This window comes from Lontra canadensis, unplaced genomic scaffold (genome assembly GCF_010015895.1).
Source record: "Lontra canadensis isolate GAN:19392208 unplaced genomic scaffold, GSC_riverotter_1.0 scaffold230, whole genome shotgun sequence".
Classification (NCBI taxonomy): domain Eukaryota; kingdom Metazoa; phylum Chordata; class Mammalia; order Carnivora; family Mustelidae; genus Lontra; species Lontra canadensis.
Genome location: NW_022631224.1, coordinates 463,535 through 479,309, shown reverse-complemented (window position 1 = coordinate 479,309; position 15,775 = coordinate 463,535). Strand labels below are relative to the sequence as shown.

Sequence of the window (15,775 nt, the reverse complement as noted above, 5' to 3'; positions counted from 1 at the left end):
GAGGCCCCGCGAGCGCGGGGTGCAGGGAGAGCAGATTGAGTCGCTGGGGCTGCTCCGTGGGGAGGCGGCGCCGTAAACAGCTCCTTGATGTTAGCAACAGCCCGGGCCTACGGGAGCCGGGGCCGCCCGGCAACGTGCCGCGTGTTTGTCAACAGGGGTCCTCGGTGCCTCGCCCTCCGGGGACAGCCCCCTTCCGGGCAGAACCCGGCGCCCCAGTGCTCTCACCCGCTTCCCTGCAGCTTCGCCAGGCCCCGCTTCGCCTTCCCTCTCTCCCACCTGACACAGACATTCGCTGCTCCGGCGAACGTCGGCGCCCGCGCGTCCGGGTCCGGCACTCCCACCCCCCGGCGCCGGGGGCGCCCCCAACTGCGCCCAGTTCCGTATCCACCCCCTAAGCACAAATACAGAAAAGGACATCCATTTTTTCTTAATAAATTTATTCACAAAAAGTGAGATTGTGGAGGGGCTGGGGGCTGTACACGGGCAGGGGCCTGGGGAGCTCTGTACACGGGGCTGGGAGACAAGGGAGCCTCCAGGTGGAAAGGTACTTTTTAATAAAAAAAATAATGGGAGCTACAACCACCGCCTCCCCCCCTCCCCGATTAAAAAGACACAAAAATAGACGTCTCTGAGGTAAATGGGGAGCCTGGAGCTTAAGGGAGTTGAACGGGTTTCACAGGTGCCAGGGCTTCGGGGGTGGGGGGGGGGGTGTCACAGGCACCGGGGTGGCTCCTGCATCAGTTGGTAGAACAGAACGTAGCCCTCACTGGACGCCACCTGGTTTTCACTGACAGGGGAGACGCTGGGGAGGAGGCAGACGGGGCGGGGGTTGGGATCACTGCCGTGGATCCCCTCCTCCCCGTGGATCCGTGGATCCCCTCCTCCCCGGCAGATCATCCTCCCAGCATCTGGGCCCCCCAGCACTCTGCTGTCCCAGGGCTGCTGCAGATTAGGGCAAAGTGTTCAAGCTGCAGTGGGAATGGGGCGGGGATGGCGTGGGAGGCTGTTCTCACCGAGAGTCATTGTAGACGTGCCAACCAGTCTGGCACCGGCACAGAGCTGTGTAGTGGCCGTAGTGGACGCTGCCCGAGTGGTTGCAGAGGGCATACAGCTGATAGACAGGGCTTCCTGGGGATTCGGAGGCCAAAGAATTGCAGAATTGCGCCGTGCTGGGGCCCAGGACCACACCCCCTCCCCTTCCGAGGAGCTCTTCAGGTCCCTCCCTTCCAGACTCACCAGCTTTGTCGCTGGCAAAGTCCCCCAGGCTCAGTCGCTGCAGCGGGAAATCCACACCTACTGAACTTTTCTTGATGGAGCCTCGAGAGGCGGAAAATCGATTAAGATCTAAGCCCTAGTTAAGGAGCATTTGGGGGGCAGAGGGCCTCTGAAGAGGGCTGAGGTCTTGAATGCTGTCCACTCCCCTCTGGGAACACACCCCAGGAGTGTGGTAGGAAAAGTCAACTCCCAAATGGAACATGCGGGATGGGGGGAATACAGATGGGAGAAAGAAGAATTTGAGGATTAGGATACGGAGCACAAGGATTCGGGGGAATCTTTGTACTGTCAACTTTTTGGTACTTCGTGTTTTCTGCCGACATCGGTCACATACCTGAAGAAATGTCAAATAATGTCACGTTAATCTGCTCCTCTCCTCGACTGGCTTTTCTGACTCCCCGACTCAGGTACAAATTCACTATGCTCCCCGTGACTCCTGTATCCTCTGGGCTACTCCCCTCAGCCTGAGGAGTATTAGGACATACCCGAGACTCCAACACAAGCCCAGACCTACAAATATTATTCCCTATACCAAAGCATCACGTGACCCCTTCCATCCATAGCCCCTCTGCCCCCCTCGCAAGGTCTCCCACCCTTACTGTATCCCTTGTGAAACCCCACATACTGGAGCATTCTCTGACTCTAGCTCTTCTTCCTTGGTGAAAAGGCTAAAACAATCCCGCAGAGACACCTTGCCCCCGGCAAATCCTTTCTGAGGCGGGGAAACAGGAATGAAAGGTCAGTATGTCCTGAATTTCCGTCTCCAGCTCTTCTCAATCAATCCAGGCTTCAGTTTTCCTTCAGAGACCCACAGGGCTCCCTCCCACGTTCTGGGGGTGGGTAGGGAAGGGTCCCAGAACCCATGTCCCATCCACCCCTGGAATCCTCTGGAATCCCACCTTGGGGATGGGCAGGGACAGGTCACAAAAAACCTCGAAGGTCGTGGAGCGATACCCACAGGCCTGGCACTTGAGACAACTTTTCAACTGGCCCACAAACAGGTCTAGACAAGTGAAGATGTGGAAGAAACAGTCACTGTGGGGTGCCCGAGATGCTTCCTTGGGTTCCCATCTCTTCCCAGCCCTCAGCCCGACCCTTCCTTTCCCAGCGCCAGCGCTCCTAACAAACCCCTCACCCCCGTCCACACTTCCATCATCTAGCCTGTCCCCACGCCCCTGCGGTGTCAATTCTTCTCCCAAGCCCACAACCTCCCGCACCGATCGTGCTGCATGGCTCTGCCCGCTCCGTACCCACAATCTTGCTGTCTTCTCTCTCCAGGTAACGCTTCCACATTAGGTTGGCTCGGTCATCATCACTACCACAGATTTAGGGACGTGGAAAGCACCCAGTGAGACAAGGGGATCCCTGGGCACCCCAGGCACCACGGAAATGACCCACACAGTCCTGCACCCCACCCATACCCTAGCTCCTTCTCGACATTTCTGAGAAGTCTCAAAGGAGTGACGCTTCAGAAGACTTTTGGGGGGAATCCAAGGGAAGAGGAAAAGGAAAGAACAAGGGAAGAGCAGCTGACTTCCCCGGGCTTTAAACTCTCTATATTCCTGGCTGTAAAGTTGCTACCCCTCTCCCTTGGCCCAGGGACATTCGTACCCTATCCCCTGACCCCATCTCCCCACCTTGGCCTCCTTTCCCAGCTACTTCGGCACTGCTTCTCAAACCACTTCCTAAGCTGAGTGTTTCTCTGGACCCCAAATCCTTAGGCTTGACGAGCTCAGTTCCCTAATCCAGGCATGCTGAGGAGCAACTACCGGGAAGATAGGGGTGGGGGAGCGACCTTACCTCAGCTCCGGTTCTTCCAGCAGAGCTCCTCCTCGGCGGGGCTGAGAGGGAGCAGGACTGCTGGCCAGGATGGGCGGAGCCCGGCGGCCCCGCCGGTTGATTTCCAGGTGTAGCCGCTCCATGAGAAGCTTCAGGAACTCTTGGGCATCCTGCTGGCTACAGCCAGAAACAGGGTGTGGGCAACTGACACCGTCCTCTCCTCCCTCCCCAAACGCCCTGTCCAAAGACTCTCTCTCCTGCCCAGACGTTGGTCCCCCTTTCCTGGACGGAAAACATCTGAAGGTCCCGCGCCATGCTGCCAGGGCCCCTGCTTGGCCCGAGCCCCAGACGGGGCCAGAGAGAAACGGCATACCCTCCAGCTCTCCCACCTGTATCCAGAGAAGGAAGGGACGTATTTCTGGAAGACAGCTCGGAATCGAGTAGGATTCACAGCTTCACACGAGTCAGGGTGCCACAGGGCACCAATCACATCCGCAAAGGCTGTTAGGGCAGGTGTGGGGAAACAGAGGTTACTGACTGGAAGAGGCAAGCCCAGGGAGGCCCCGAGGGTAGAAAACAACCTCCAGGGAAGCAGGCACCAGCATAACCAGATACAGCCGCCAGATTTGAGGGTTGGGGTTGCCATGATTGGCAGATGGTCCCAGAGGCTGGAGGGAGGACTGGAAAAGTGGGAGCAGGAGCAGCTGCCGCACCTTCAGTGAGCTCTTGGGCTCGACCCCCTCCAGGCACCTCTTGCCGGAAGTCCCTTCGCAGACAGAAGTCCCGCAGAGGCCGAGTGCTGCTCAGACACTGTAGCACTGCGTTCAGGAAGCACTGGGGGGTGAGGAGGGGAAGAGGGTAGGAGAGACACTGCCATTATTTCTGCTGACCGGGGACAGGAAGCCTAGAAGAGCTTCAGCTCTCTCCTTCCCCAAGTCAGTGCCACACCCCCCGCACCATTTCACTGACAGACAGGAGGATAGCTCTCACCGTGTTCCCCAGATTTCGGAGGCCAACATGACCGGAGCCCAGAAGCAGCGTGTGATGAGCCTGGAAGGTCAAAGGCGAGTCAGCAGGTTCCCACATATCCCACCCGGCACTTGAACGTTTCAACAGTACACTGCCCACTGCTTTCCCACCCTCCTGTACCTCACAGGGCTCTTGGGGGTTCCCTACCTCACTGGACATGAGCAGGAAGCCCATCACAGCTGAGTGTACCACGGACTCGGCCATGGCTGTCCCACCTGTTCCCCACCTACTCCTCTGCCCAGCCAGCCGGCGCTGTAGCTCCTGGGGGAGCTCCCCAAGCACAGGCATGGCCGCCCAGCTGCTCCCCACACCCACCTTGCTTCCCCCAAAGCCCCCTCCCGCCCCCGTGGCCCCTTCCTGAACCCTCTCCTGATGGCTCCAACTGCAATCAACCTAGCTCCCTTAGCTCAGAAATGGGCCACCACGCTAACTCAGATGTTCTGAGCCCGCCCCTCTTCAGCTCCAGAGATCAATTAGGCCTAGGGAGCATCCTGGGAGAGAAGGTGAAGCAAGGGAGAGCAAGGGCCTGGGGACCCAGAGAAGAATTCCAAATGGTTGGGTTAATTCCCTGGGGATCGAAATGGCACACCACACTGGGGAGTCACAGAAAACCCGAAAAAGGTCTCGGAAGCTCGAGGGTACTTAAGTAAGGGAGTGGAGAGTCCAAGCTGCTGTAATGAGGGACTGAGATCGGAACTTGGGGGAAAAGAGGGAAAAGAAAGCCATGTGATGGCAAGAAAGCTGGAGGCATAGAGGAACATGAGCATGGAAGGCCACGGGTGCTGGCAAGTCCTCACCATTTTGTCATCGGAGTAGAAAGACTCAGAGGGCCGGGCAGATATGATGTGGAAGGAGCCATGGGATGTAGGGGGCTCCGTCCGTATACTGAGCAAGGTGGGGGGACCAGGAAAGCCCCCAAGGCGGCGGAGAGAGGCGCTACGTCTCAGGGTGGGAGGTTCAGGCCGGAGCGCCAAGCGGCTCAGTGCAGCCCCTAGTTCTCCAGTGCCACGATGCCCTCCCAAGGCAATCCCCATAGGACGCAAGTCCCCACTGCTCACAGACTTGGAACGAGCTAGGTTGGTCCTGGAAGGGAGAGGCAGAGCCACAGTTGGGGGTGGTGAGCCAGGCAGGGGAACTCCATGATCTGCCCGAAGGGGTCCTCTGGGACGAGGGCCTGAGGTCCGTCCCCGTCCCAGCTCCAGTTTCTTGAGCCGTTCCTCAGGGGGACCTGGCCGGGGAGGCAGAGGTCTTAACATGGGGTTCGGCCCAGGGCCTGGGTTTCGGCGCTCCTTGCTTCGGGCCCTCGGGGCAAATGGTAGCTTGGACCCCACTCGGGGCTGGACATTAACAGGTGGCTCTCGGGTCCGGCCCAGGCGGTGCTCAGAGGCCTGGGGCATTGTGGACACCACAGGCTGGACCTGGGAGGAGAAGAGAGGGTCAGCATTTGAATGTGGAGGGAGGAGGGAACCTACATTACCACACTACCTTCTACATACACTGAAGGCAGGAACCATGTCTACCTATCTCCACTATCTAGCATAGTGTGTGACACAAAGTCGATACTTAGTATCCATTGAGTAAATGAATGAATGATAGCAGCCCGCCGCTTTGATTCTTTCTAAATTCCTCAGGCCCTACCTGCAGAATACAGCTTTACTGAAAAGCCAATGTTAGTCTCTATCTCGGCTGTCTTTAAGATCTAAACGCTCATGCCAAGGGCCCCCACGCCTGGCTAATCAAGTGGGATGTGCCCTGGGTCATTTAGACTCTCTGGACAAATGAGGGTGTGGATATAAGGAAAACAACCCAAAGACAGCATTCCACCCTCAAACCCCTGTCCCTCTGGACTGCAAATGAAGCCGACTAAATGAGTGACTTGCCAATCACTCCCTCCCCCACCCCTGAGGCTCCAGCGAGGTGTCGGGGCTCAGGGGCAGTGGCGGGGAGGGAGGACGGAACGACTCCCCGACCCTAATCTCCGCACCTCTCCCACCACAGCAGGGCTTCAGCCGGGTCCGCCCCCCTCGAGGGCAGAAAGGCCGAGGCCGCTGATTGGCTACGGGGTCCAGCGGCGTATTCCCTGCGGTCCACGGATGCTGTCCCTCCAGCCCAGGTCCCCCAGGCCTGCTGAGCCCCCCGCGCCCTGCCTTTGCGGACGGCGTCCTCTCGGGTCCGGAGCAGTCTTCCCGCGCCCCCCCCACCCCGCCATAGCGCCCCGGCCCGTACCTGTCCCCCGGTGAGGCGGCGGGGGAGGCCAGCCGGGGCCAAGCCCCAGCTCAGGGCCACCCCCTACTACCCCCGTGCAGCCCCCCCGAGGGCCGGGCTGCAGGTTTAGCCGCAGCTGTTGCCCAGATCTCTCCCGCCGCAGGGGCCGCCGCCATCTTTGTTGGTCCCGCCCGACCACCGGCCACCGGCTTCACCGCCTCTCACAGCGCCTGCGCACCCACACTCGCAATCCACCCACCTGCTTCCATGGCGCTTGCGTGAACCCGCCCCCTTGGCTCCGCCGCCGACACCATGGAAACGCAGCCAACTTTAGGACCGCCGGTCCCCAGATCTGCCCTGAACCGTTTTAAAACCGTCGCTTGAAACTATAGGGATGTAGATCCATCATCGTAGTATGGCCCCCAGGCCTGCAGCACACATCCTTCCGTGGGAGCAGGGGTGCTAGTGTGGGAAGCTGCATTGCCTGGGTCCAGCTCGCAGACCAGTGGAGTAGGATCCAGCACTCCACGTAGGGACGGGAAGATCCCTGGAGGACGGGAAATGCTGGTCCTGCAAAACCATTCCTCAAGCATCTTGCAGACCAAAGCAGTAGGCACCCCGTTAGAGGACACGAGCAGATCTCTGCAAGCAGATTTCAGCAGGAGGCAGAGCAGTCCAAGATTTCATTTCCCAGCTCCCGACCACAGCATCCTCCATTTCCCCCTCCCTCCCAAACTTATGTAGTTGTGTATGTGCCTTGGGTCTTAACCAGCTCACCCTCTCTTCACAGCCACCAATGAGAACCACGGATTACCAGAGGAAGCAGCTTTTATTGAAGAGTTATCTCCAGAAACCAAAAAGACTATGCACCCACTTTCAGCCCTCCCAGACTTCCTGGATCTCACACTGCTTCACCTGCGGAAGGCATACAAATTGCCTTTGGGCTCCCCAAAGCCCCAGTCTTTCCCCTCCCTGTGTAGCCTTAGGAATTCAGTAGCAATGCTGTTGTTTCTTTTTTTCAGCATGCCTGATGCAGCTACTTAGTAACAATTATAGGTGAAGTGGTATGGGGGGGAAGCGGTTGGATGAGTAAGAGTGATGCACAGAGAGCAAGAATGTAGCCTATCAAAGGTCCCTCTGTCCTGCCTCAGTGGCTTGATCTTTCATTGGTTGCATTTCTCTTTATGCTGAATCACGCCCTTCTGAATCAGATCGGGGATTTCCACTGCCAGCCATGGACCCAGCTGCAATACAAGGGAGACCCTGTCAGATTAGGACCACTTGGTCAATATCTCTTGTTCCATCAGAAGCTCCTTCCCAGAGAGATTCTATGGGAACATGCCCAGGGAAAACACTGTCACTCCTTGTTTATTCTCAGTTACTTTTCTTACATTGCTACGTGCCTAATTCCTCCCCTTCCCCTTATGCACCAAATAGCCCAAACTTACCCCCAGAGCCATAAGATGAGCTAGTCCAAACTTGGGCACATTTCTGGCCCACAAAGGCTTAAAGTGATCAGTCAGGCATATTTTGCCACCCCTATGAGAGGGACAAGAGGAAGACAGTGTTGACATGTGAAGTTTACCATAAAGCACAGTAGCCTCTGGGAAGCACAAGGTAACTAGCAGCGATCAGAATCGAGCGCAAGGTTAGCTAAGTACTTTGCCCAGACTTGACAGAGGGAGGCCAGAAGGCCCTCTAGGCAGGCAAACTCTGGGAAAATCCCAGACTTAGAGTTCTCTCCTAAGTCCTCTTCGGCCTTTTCCTGTCTCCTGTTGATCCTACCTGTACATCTTTGCTGTTTTTCCATCCAGTTCAGGGACTGCAATTTCTGGAGCAGTAGTAGGATATGTGATAGGAATCTGGAGAAATCATAAGGCCTTAATGAAACAGAAGCAGGGTAGAAATGAACCAATCCCCCACCAAACAGCATGTACACGCTGGGATTCTGGATATGGAGATGAGCAGCTGTAATCTATGCTTGCTTCAAACCTCAGCATTTCCCTCCCATTTTAAAAGTTTTCTTTGATCCCTTCAAGAAAGGTTAGCTTACTAACCATCACCTAATCCCTCCCCTTCCACTAACCTCCATACTTCTCATGCCATCATACTCACGTCAAACTCAATGTCAAACTCATATTTGAGCAGGTCATGAATGTACCAGCATTTCCCAAACCACCTGTAACAAAGACCAAAGAAAAAGACCAAACCTCAATCCAACCTGTCCATTCTGGGAGACTCATGGGATGGGAATTAGAGAACTCTGGAGCTGTGGGAGCAGAGGCAGCTACCAGGAGGCAGGGAAGGCCCAGCCGTGGGCTTTGGGACATTAAAATGCTCAAGCCACGTTAAGATTCCCACCCCCAAAACTCCCAAGAAGGTCTGCGTACCGAGTCCCTTCCTTGTTGGACTCCAGTCGGAACCAATCATTGTCCGCATTCTTGTTGTTCTCCACATACTAAAAGCAGAAAATGAGGTCTTTGAGGGGAGAGTTGAAACCAAAGGCAGTCCCTCTTCCCTCAAAAGAAAAGCATGTGATTACTTTCTCTCTTAGTATGTACCCAGCTTTTCTTTCTTTAAAAAAATTTTTTTTTTAATTTATTTATTTGACTGGGAGGAGGGGACAAGCAGGAGTCATGGAAGAGGGAGGGGCAGGCTTCTCACTGAGCAGAGAGGCCAACGCGGGGTTTGATCCCAGGACCCTGGCATCATGATCTGAGCCGAAGGGAAATGCTTAAAGACTGAGCCCCCCAGGTGCCCCTGTACCCCACTTTTCTGACAGGAGGAAAGCTGAAGACAAAGTTACACTGGTAAATGGGAGACTTGCTCAGAGAAGAGAATAGGATGGTTGGGTCTCACTCAGTTTAGCAAGGACAAAATATGACATCTTCTGGATTCTCTTCTCACTTCTGATAGTGCCTGCCCTCAGCCCACGACTCATTTTATGGTATCCTCCCTCCCTGGAGAACCTCATAGAGTCCTGGTTTTGACCAGTACCCGTGTGCTGTTGATTTCCAACTCTTTATTTTAATCCAGACCATTTCTCAGAGCTTCAGACTCTAGTATCCACTTATATACTGAATATTCTAACTTCATTTCACAGGTACCTCAAACTCAGCACTTCCTCAGGGTTCTTCAGGCCATTTCTCCATTGCATCAGTCTCAGATGACAGTATTAGCATTCGCTCAGTAATGCAAGCCAAAGAGTGGGAATCATCCTTGACCTTCCTTCTCCTCTCCTCTACACCAAACCTTCATGATGTACTGCTGATTTTACCTTCTGAATGTTCTTCAGATCTACCTCTTCTAGCCTCACAGTAACTATCCAGTTTGGGTCATCATCGTTCTCTTGTCTGGCTTAATGACAGCCGCCTAATTTGTTTCCTGCCTTCAATCTTAACCTCTTTTAATTCTATGTTCCTCTCTACTCACTGCAATTGGTCTAAATCCAATCTGAGCACGTTACGCCTCAGCTTAAAATACTTTAAAGGTATCCCAGCGCCTTCGAGGCAAAATTCAAGTACTTGAGCCTATGTCTCAAGCCTTGTCTACCACTCCCTGCCCTACAGCTTGATGCTTCAGCAACTCTGAACTACTTATATTTCTTTATACACATCATGCCACTTGTAACTTCCATGCTTTTACTCATGCTGTTCCTTTTGCCGTGAACATCCCCCTCTTACCCTGTTTATCAGGCTAACTTATGTTTACCCTTTGAGGTTCAGCTCAAGCACTGCCTCTTTTATGAAACCTTCCCCGACCAGACCCAGGGTGATTTAGGAATCTCACCTTCTGCTCTCAGAACATCCTAGCCATACCTCCCTCTCTCTCCTCTTCATGCTATAATGATTTGTTTCATTTATCTCAGTAGGTTCCACCCTATTCAGCTTTGGATCCCGTCCCTAGATGCTTCGTGTACAAATGGGGCAGGGCAGGGGGTGGTTAGTGGAAACAAATACTCGTGTCAGGAGAGCTGCTGGCTTTTGAAACAGGCAGAGGCCACCTCGAGGAAGATAGACCGTCTTCTCTTCACACAGAAGAGAGATTTGCCGAGAAGATGGCTCATTCCTAACTGTGAGTTTAACTCCTCAACTCTCTGCAACTAACGCTTACTTTACTTTTCAGCCCTAGCGTGTTTCTCTCACAGGAAGAGTAAAAGAGGGAACAGAGAGAAACGACTGGGACTTAGGGCCCCAGGAATTCCTCGGGACCACCTCCCCTACCTCCAGGAGACAGAACACCTGGAGCCAGAGGGACACGTCACCTTCCGGGAGGACGTACCCCTAAAATAACAGATGTTTTGGCCCCACCGGGGCTCCTAAACTGAGTTTCTTTTGCCTCCTCCCTCCCATACCTCCTTAAATCCCCCCAGCCCCACAACTGTCCACCTTCTATGAATCTGGGAGTTAAATTTTATAACCGGAAGCGACTTCCACACGGAGCTTATTCCTAAGGACACCTGATTACCCGCAACCCTTCTGCGACGCGGCCGGCCGCAGAAGCAAAACTAACCCGGATAAGAGACTGATATTCCTCTTTAAGTCGCTGCACCCACAACTCACGATCTCGAGGGCCGGCGTTAGTCTTCAGCACCGGGATTTCGGACACCACACGCCGGGTGGCCTCGTCGGCCATGTTGGATGAGGGCGCAAGAAAAATGCGGAAGTGGTACTGCCTGTAGTCTACACTCCGGGGGCCGCCATCTTTACTATGGGAAGACGGAGGTGTTCGGCTGCCTGAGGACTTCTTTGAGTGCGGTGTTTATTTTCCTGTAACGAAAATAATTTGTCACCTGGTCACTTGCTTGTGGGTGCAACGGGAAAAGCAGAGTGAAGTTGATTGCTCCTTAATATGGTACCTATCATTTGAAAAAAACCGCAGACTGCCCAAAAGGTGACTTCCGCTCATGCTCAGAGAAGTGATCTCCGAACACTCGGAAGCCTTCCCAAACTCAGGAGAGTTGTTAGATTTTCGCCTGTTCTAGGCACCGTGCCAGGCACTGTCTTCCTGAAACGCGCTGTTCAAATATTTGAAGAAGCTTCGTTAGCTTCTGTGTAGTTTGGCTCAGGTAGCAGAGGCAAAGAAGCCATCCAATAGAAGGGCATTAAACTCGTGCTAATTGTTGGGAACTTTGGAAAATCAAAGTATAGTAGACAGCCTGGGTCCTGAAGAATTAACAGTATCGAATTAGAGAATTCTTAATCAGTGCTAAAGGAGTTTAGGGATCGCAGGAAAATTTGCCTTAGTCTAGCCTAGACATTTTTTTTTTTTTTTTGCTTCGGAATCAAATCCCCTAGTGAGGATTCTAGTACACGGCACGCAGTAGGTACCTGGCAATGCTTTTGCAGAATTTTGTATCTTCCTGTTGCTTTTTCTACCTAAATACATTAGTTCTGGCTTTAATTTATATTTCAATGGAGAAATATAGGTCAAACGGTGCAAAATCTAATAAAAATAAATTCTGAGGACCTACTGTAGAGCATGGTAACTATAATTAGTAATATAGTATTACATATTTGAAAGTTGCTGAGAGGTTTATTCTGTTAATCATCCAGCCTGTAGCAGTAATTTTGGATCAGATTCTAGTAATCATCAAATTCTATAGTCCATCTCCAAAGCTATATCTTAATTATAAGCATGCTACATCTTAATTTCTAATGGCTGTAACTTCCAGGACAGTGTTGAATAAACGTTTTGAAAGCACAGATCCTTGTCTTACTCTGATTTTAGGGGGGAAAGCATCATCTTTTTTCATTAAGTATGATGAGAGCTGTAAGCTCTTCAGATGCTCTTCATTGGGTTAAGAAAGTTCCTTTCTATCTTGGTGTGAGGGTTTTTATCATAAATGGATGTTGGATTTTTTCCAAATGCTTTTCTGTGTTCATTAGAATAATAACAATTTTTTTGTCTTTTGTTAGAATACTATATGTTACTTTCTGTAAAACATTATATGTTGGGGGTGAGAGTGCCTGGGAACCTCAGTTGGTTGGGGGTCCAACTCTTGGTTTCAGTTCAGGTCTTGGTCTCCAGGTGGTGGGATCAAGTGAGTGCCTGGCACCAAGTCTGCTTGTCCCTCTTTGTCCCTCTCCCTCCACCTCTTGTTCTCTCTCTCTCTCTCTCTCAAATAAATAAATAAATAAATAAATAAATAAATAAAATCTTTTAAAAAATTATATTGGAGAAAGCTAAGGCAAAACTTTATAATATCTCACTAGAGACCACTCTTCTAAGTGAAATGAAAATTCATTTGCTTTCAAGTGTAGGCACTGTTGTGTGGTACGGAGTACAGAGATTTGGAATGAGGCTTTTGATTTCATTGTCACAAGACTTTGCTGATGGGGTAAGGGAACAATGGAGAAATATAGGTCAAAGGGTGCAAAATTTCTAATAAGAAGAATAAATTCTGAGGACCTAATGTAGAGCATGGTAACTATAGTTAGTAATATGGTATTGTATATTTGAAAGTTGCTGACAAAGACGAAAAGACATAGTCTTTGGGGGGAAGAAACTTATATGTAGACAATCACCATAAAACAAAAAAATCTCTGTTCTGGAAACATACAAAGTACATTCTGAGTAACAGTGCCTGAGAGAATATGGTAAGGCTGATGTCATTTGAACCAGAAGTCTTAGGATGAGTATACTGGATATACGGACAAGGAGAGAGTGGGGGAAATCTGTCATTCTAGAAAGACAGCACAAGTAAGGCAGGAAGGCATGAGAAAATATTTCATTTGAGGGAATCACAAGCAGGGGGAGTGGGAGAGGAAGAGCTTCCTGCTGAGCAGGGAGCTGGATGCGGGACCCTGGGATCATGACCTAAGCTGAAGGCACGCAGCAACTGAGCCACCCAGGGATCCCAAATATTTGCTTTTGAATAGCTAAGCCATGCACCTGCTCAAAATTCAAAGGTACAAAAGGATATAGAGTCAAATGTTAGTCTCCTTCTTATCCCATTTCTTGGCTGCTTAGTTCCCTTCTCCAGGGGCCCCTCTCCTCCAGCTAGTTTTTTGTACATCCCTCCAAATATATTCTATGCACTAATCAATATCTATGCACATATATACTTTTAAAACTTTTACACAAATGGGAACACACTATACATATTTCTGCACTTTCCTTTTCTCACTGAATAATATATCTTGGAGGCTGTTCCATATTAATGCTTTTAACACTATCTCATTTTCCTTTTCCTTCTCTCTTTCCCCCCTCTTCTTCTGCAGTAGATACATCCCACTGTAGGGATCTACCACCATAAGTTATTCAACCAGACCCTAGTGAATAGATAGTGTTCAGTTTCATGTTATTACAAACAGTTCTGTAGTTAATATCCTTGTCCACCCACTATTTTGTACATGTGCAGTAAATACTCAGATATGGAACTGTTGCCTCAAAAGATGTGTGCATTTTAAATTTTGTTAAATATTGCCAAATTGCCCTCCATAAAGATTAAACCAATTTGTATTACCATTGGCAATTATTATTGGCAATAAATAAAATAACAAGGTTTCCTCCAAAACAAATCATTTTTAGTAACAGTTGTTTTTGCCAATTCCTTGATTGAAGTGGAATCTCAAGATCGTTTTTTGTTTTGTTTTGTTTTAAATAAGTAAGCTCTGTGCCCAACGTGGGGCTTGAACTCGGGATCTTGAGATCAAGGGTCCCATGCTCTACCAACTGAGCCAGGCCCCCTGGCTAAGTGTCTTCTCAGAGGTTTAGCATTCATTTGTATTTCCTCTTTTCTTTTCTATAAATTCTTATATCCTTTGCCTCTTTTAAATTACTATTCATTTTTTCTTAGTGATTTGTGTGAGGGTTTGTTGTTATTGTATCAAAGCAATTAGACATTTGTGATGAGTTGTAAATAATCTTCCCAGTTTATTATCAGTCTTTGCTTCTCTTCACAGTATTTTTTAAAGATTTTATTTATTGTGGTATCTGGGTGGCTCAGTCATTAAGCCTCTGCCTTCGGCTCAGGTCATGATCCCAGGGTCCTGGGATCGAGCCCTGCATCAGGCTCCCTACTTGGCAGGAAGCCTGCTTCTCCCTTTCCCAGTTCCTCTGCTTGGGTTCCCCCTCTTGCTGTGTCTCTCTCTGTCAAGTAAATAAAATATTTTTATAAAAAGGATTTTATTTATTTGAGATAGAGAGAGCACACAAGCACAGAAGGAGAGGGAAAAACAGACTCTGCGTTGGGCAGGGAGCTGGACGGAAGCAGGGCTCCATCCCAGGACTCTGAGATCATAACTGGAGCTAAAACCAAGAGTCAGATGCTTTACTGACTGAGCCACCCTGGAGCCCCTTCATGATATCTTTAACCATGTATAAATTTTTCATATATAAGGTTGAGTTTATCAGGCTTTTTACTTAAAGCTTCGGGTATGTCACCGTAATAGTCTAGATTATCTTATAAATATTCCCTCAGGGCACTTGGCTGGCTCAGTGTTTAGAGAGAGTGACCCTTGATCTCAGGATCATGAGTTCAAGCCCCACATTGGGTATAGAGACTACACCAACAGTTACAACAAAAAGATTGTCCCACGTTTTCCTCTACTGCTTTCCCCCCAAAACGAAAATGGCTTTGTTTCTTGTGCCTTACTTAAATGATACAGAAAAATGAAATTAATTAAAAATCCTACCCCAAGTGAAGCACCTGGGTGGCTCAGTGGGTTAAGCCTCTGCCTTCGGCTCAGGTCATGATCTCAGGGTCCTGAGATTGAGCCCCAAATCAGGCTCTCTGCTCAGAGGGGAGCCTGCTTCCTCCTCTCTCTCTCTGCCTGCCTCTCTGCCTACTTGTGATCTCTCTCTGTCCAATAAGTAAATCTTTAAAAAAAAAATCCTACCCCAAGAGATTAAAAACTGCTATCATTTTTTAAAAATTTTTATTTATTATTTTTTTAAGATTTTATTTATTTATTTCACAGAGAGAGATCACAAGCAGGCAGAGAGGCAGGCAGAGAGAGAGACAGAGGAGGAAGCAGGTTCTCCGCTGAGCAGAGAGCCGGATGCGGGACTCGATCCCAGGACCCTGAGATCGTGACCTGAGCCGAAGGCAGAGGCTTAACCCACTGAGCCACCCAGGCGCCCCAAAACTGCTATCATTTTGAGTATATATCCTTTCAGTCATCTTTTTGTGCGCACTTTCTTTTTTCCACTCTCTTTGGATTTAATTTACTATTCTCAGTTCTTGAGATAATGCAAGCCTTGTACATTTTCAGCTTTTCTTTTTTCCTAATATGTGCACTTAAGACTACACATTTTCTTGTTAAAACACAGCTGTAGCCCCATCCTGTAAACTTTGGCACGTACTATTTTTATTATCATTGAGTTCCAATTATTCTCTAACTTCAGTCATAATTTGGGGGGTTATTTAGAAGTGTTTCCTAATTTCTAAATAGACTTTCATAGTTATTGTTACTGATTTGTAGCTGAACTGTATGAGAGCAAGAAACACTGTATATTTTAAATCCTCCAAAATTTGTTGAAA

At 50.1% G+C, this 15,775-nt stretch overlaps 2 protein-coding genes across 4 annotated transcripts; both read right to left on the bottom strand.

Moving 5' to 3' along the window:
* Positions 1-418: 418 nt before the first annotated feature.
* On the bottom strand, positions 419-6,813 carry USP21 (ubiquitin specific peptidase 21). Of its 3 annotated transcripts, none has more exons than XM_032849494.1 (13): positions 6,548-6,813; positions 4,881-5,501; positions 4,045-4,104; positions 3,768-3,888; positions 3,444-3,555; positions 3,076-3,231; positions 2,526-2,590; positions 2,175-2,278; positions 1,901-1,987; positions 1,531-1,609; positions 1,237-1,344; positions 1,014-1,128; positions 419-802 (listed from the first exon to the last, which is right to left on the bottom strand). In XM_032849494.1, the coding sequence occupies exons 2-13, from the start codon at positions 5,478-5,480 to the stop codon at positions 712-714; spliced, it is 1,698 nt and encodes a 565-aa protein (XP_032705385.1). In that variant the 5' UTR covers positions 5,481-5,501; positions 6,548-6,813; the 3' UTR covers positions 419-711. The 3 variants fall into 3 exon arrangements, with proteins under 3 accessions (XP_032705385.1, XP_032705384.1, XP_032705386.1); XM_032849493.1 differs by lacking the exon at positions 6,548-6,813 and adding an exon at positions 6,310-6,516; XM_032849495.1 differs by lacking the exon at positions 6,548-6,813 and adding an exon at positions 6,310-6,515 and having other exon boundaries at positions 5,142-5,501.
* Positions 6,814-7,098: 285 nt separating this feature from the next.
* Positions 7,099-11,014, bottom strand: UFC1 (ubiquitin-fold modifier conjugating enzyme 1). Its single transcript, XM_032849507.1, has 6 exons — positions 10,801-11,014; positions 8,679-8,746; positions 8,404-8,467; positions 8,074-8,150; positions 7,737-7,827; positions 7,099-7,532 (listed from the first exon to the last, which is right to left on the bottom strand). The coding sequence occupies exons 1-6, from the start codon at positions 10,921-10,923 to the stop codon at positions 7,452-7,454; spliced, it is 504 nt and encodes a 167-aa protein (XP_032705398.1). The 5' UTR covers positions 10,924-11,014; the 3' UTR covers positions 7,099-7,451.
* Between the last annotated feature and the right edge of the window lie 4,761 nt (positions 11,015-15,775).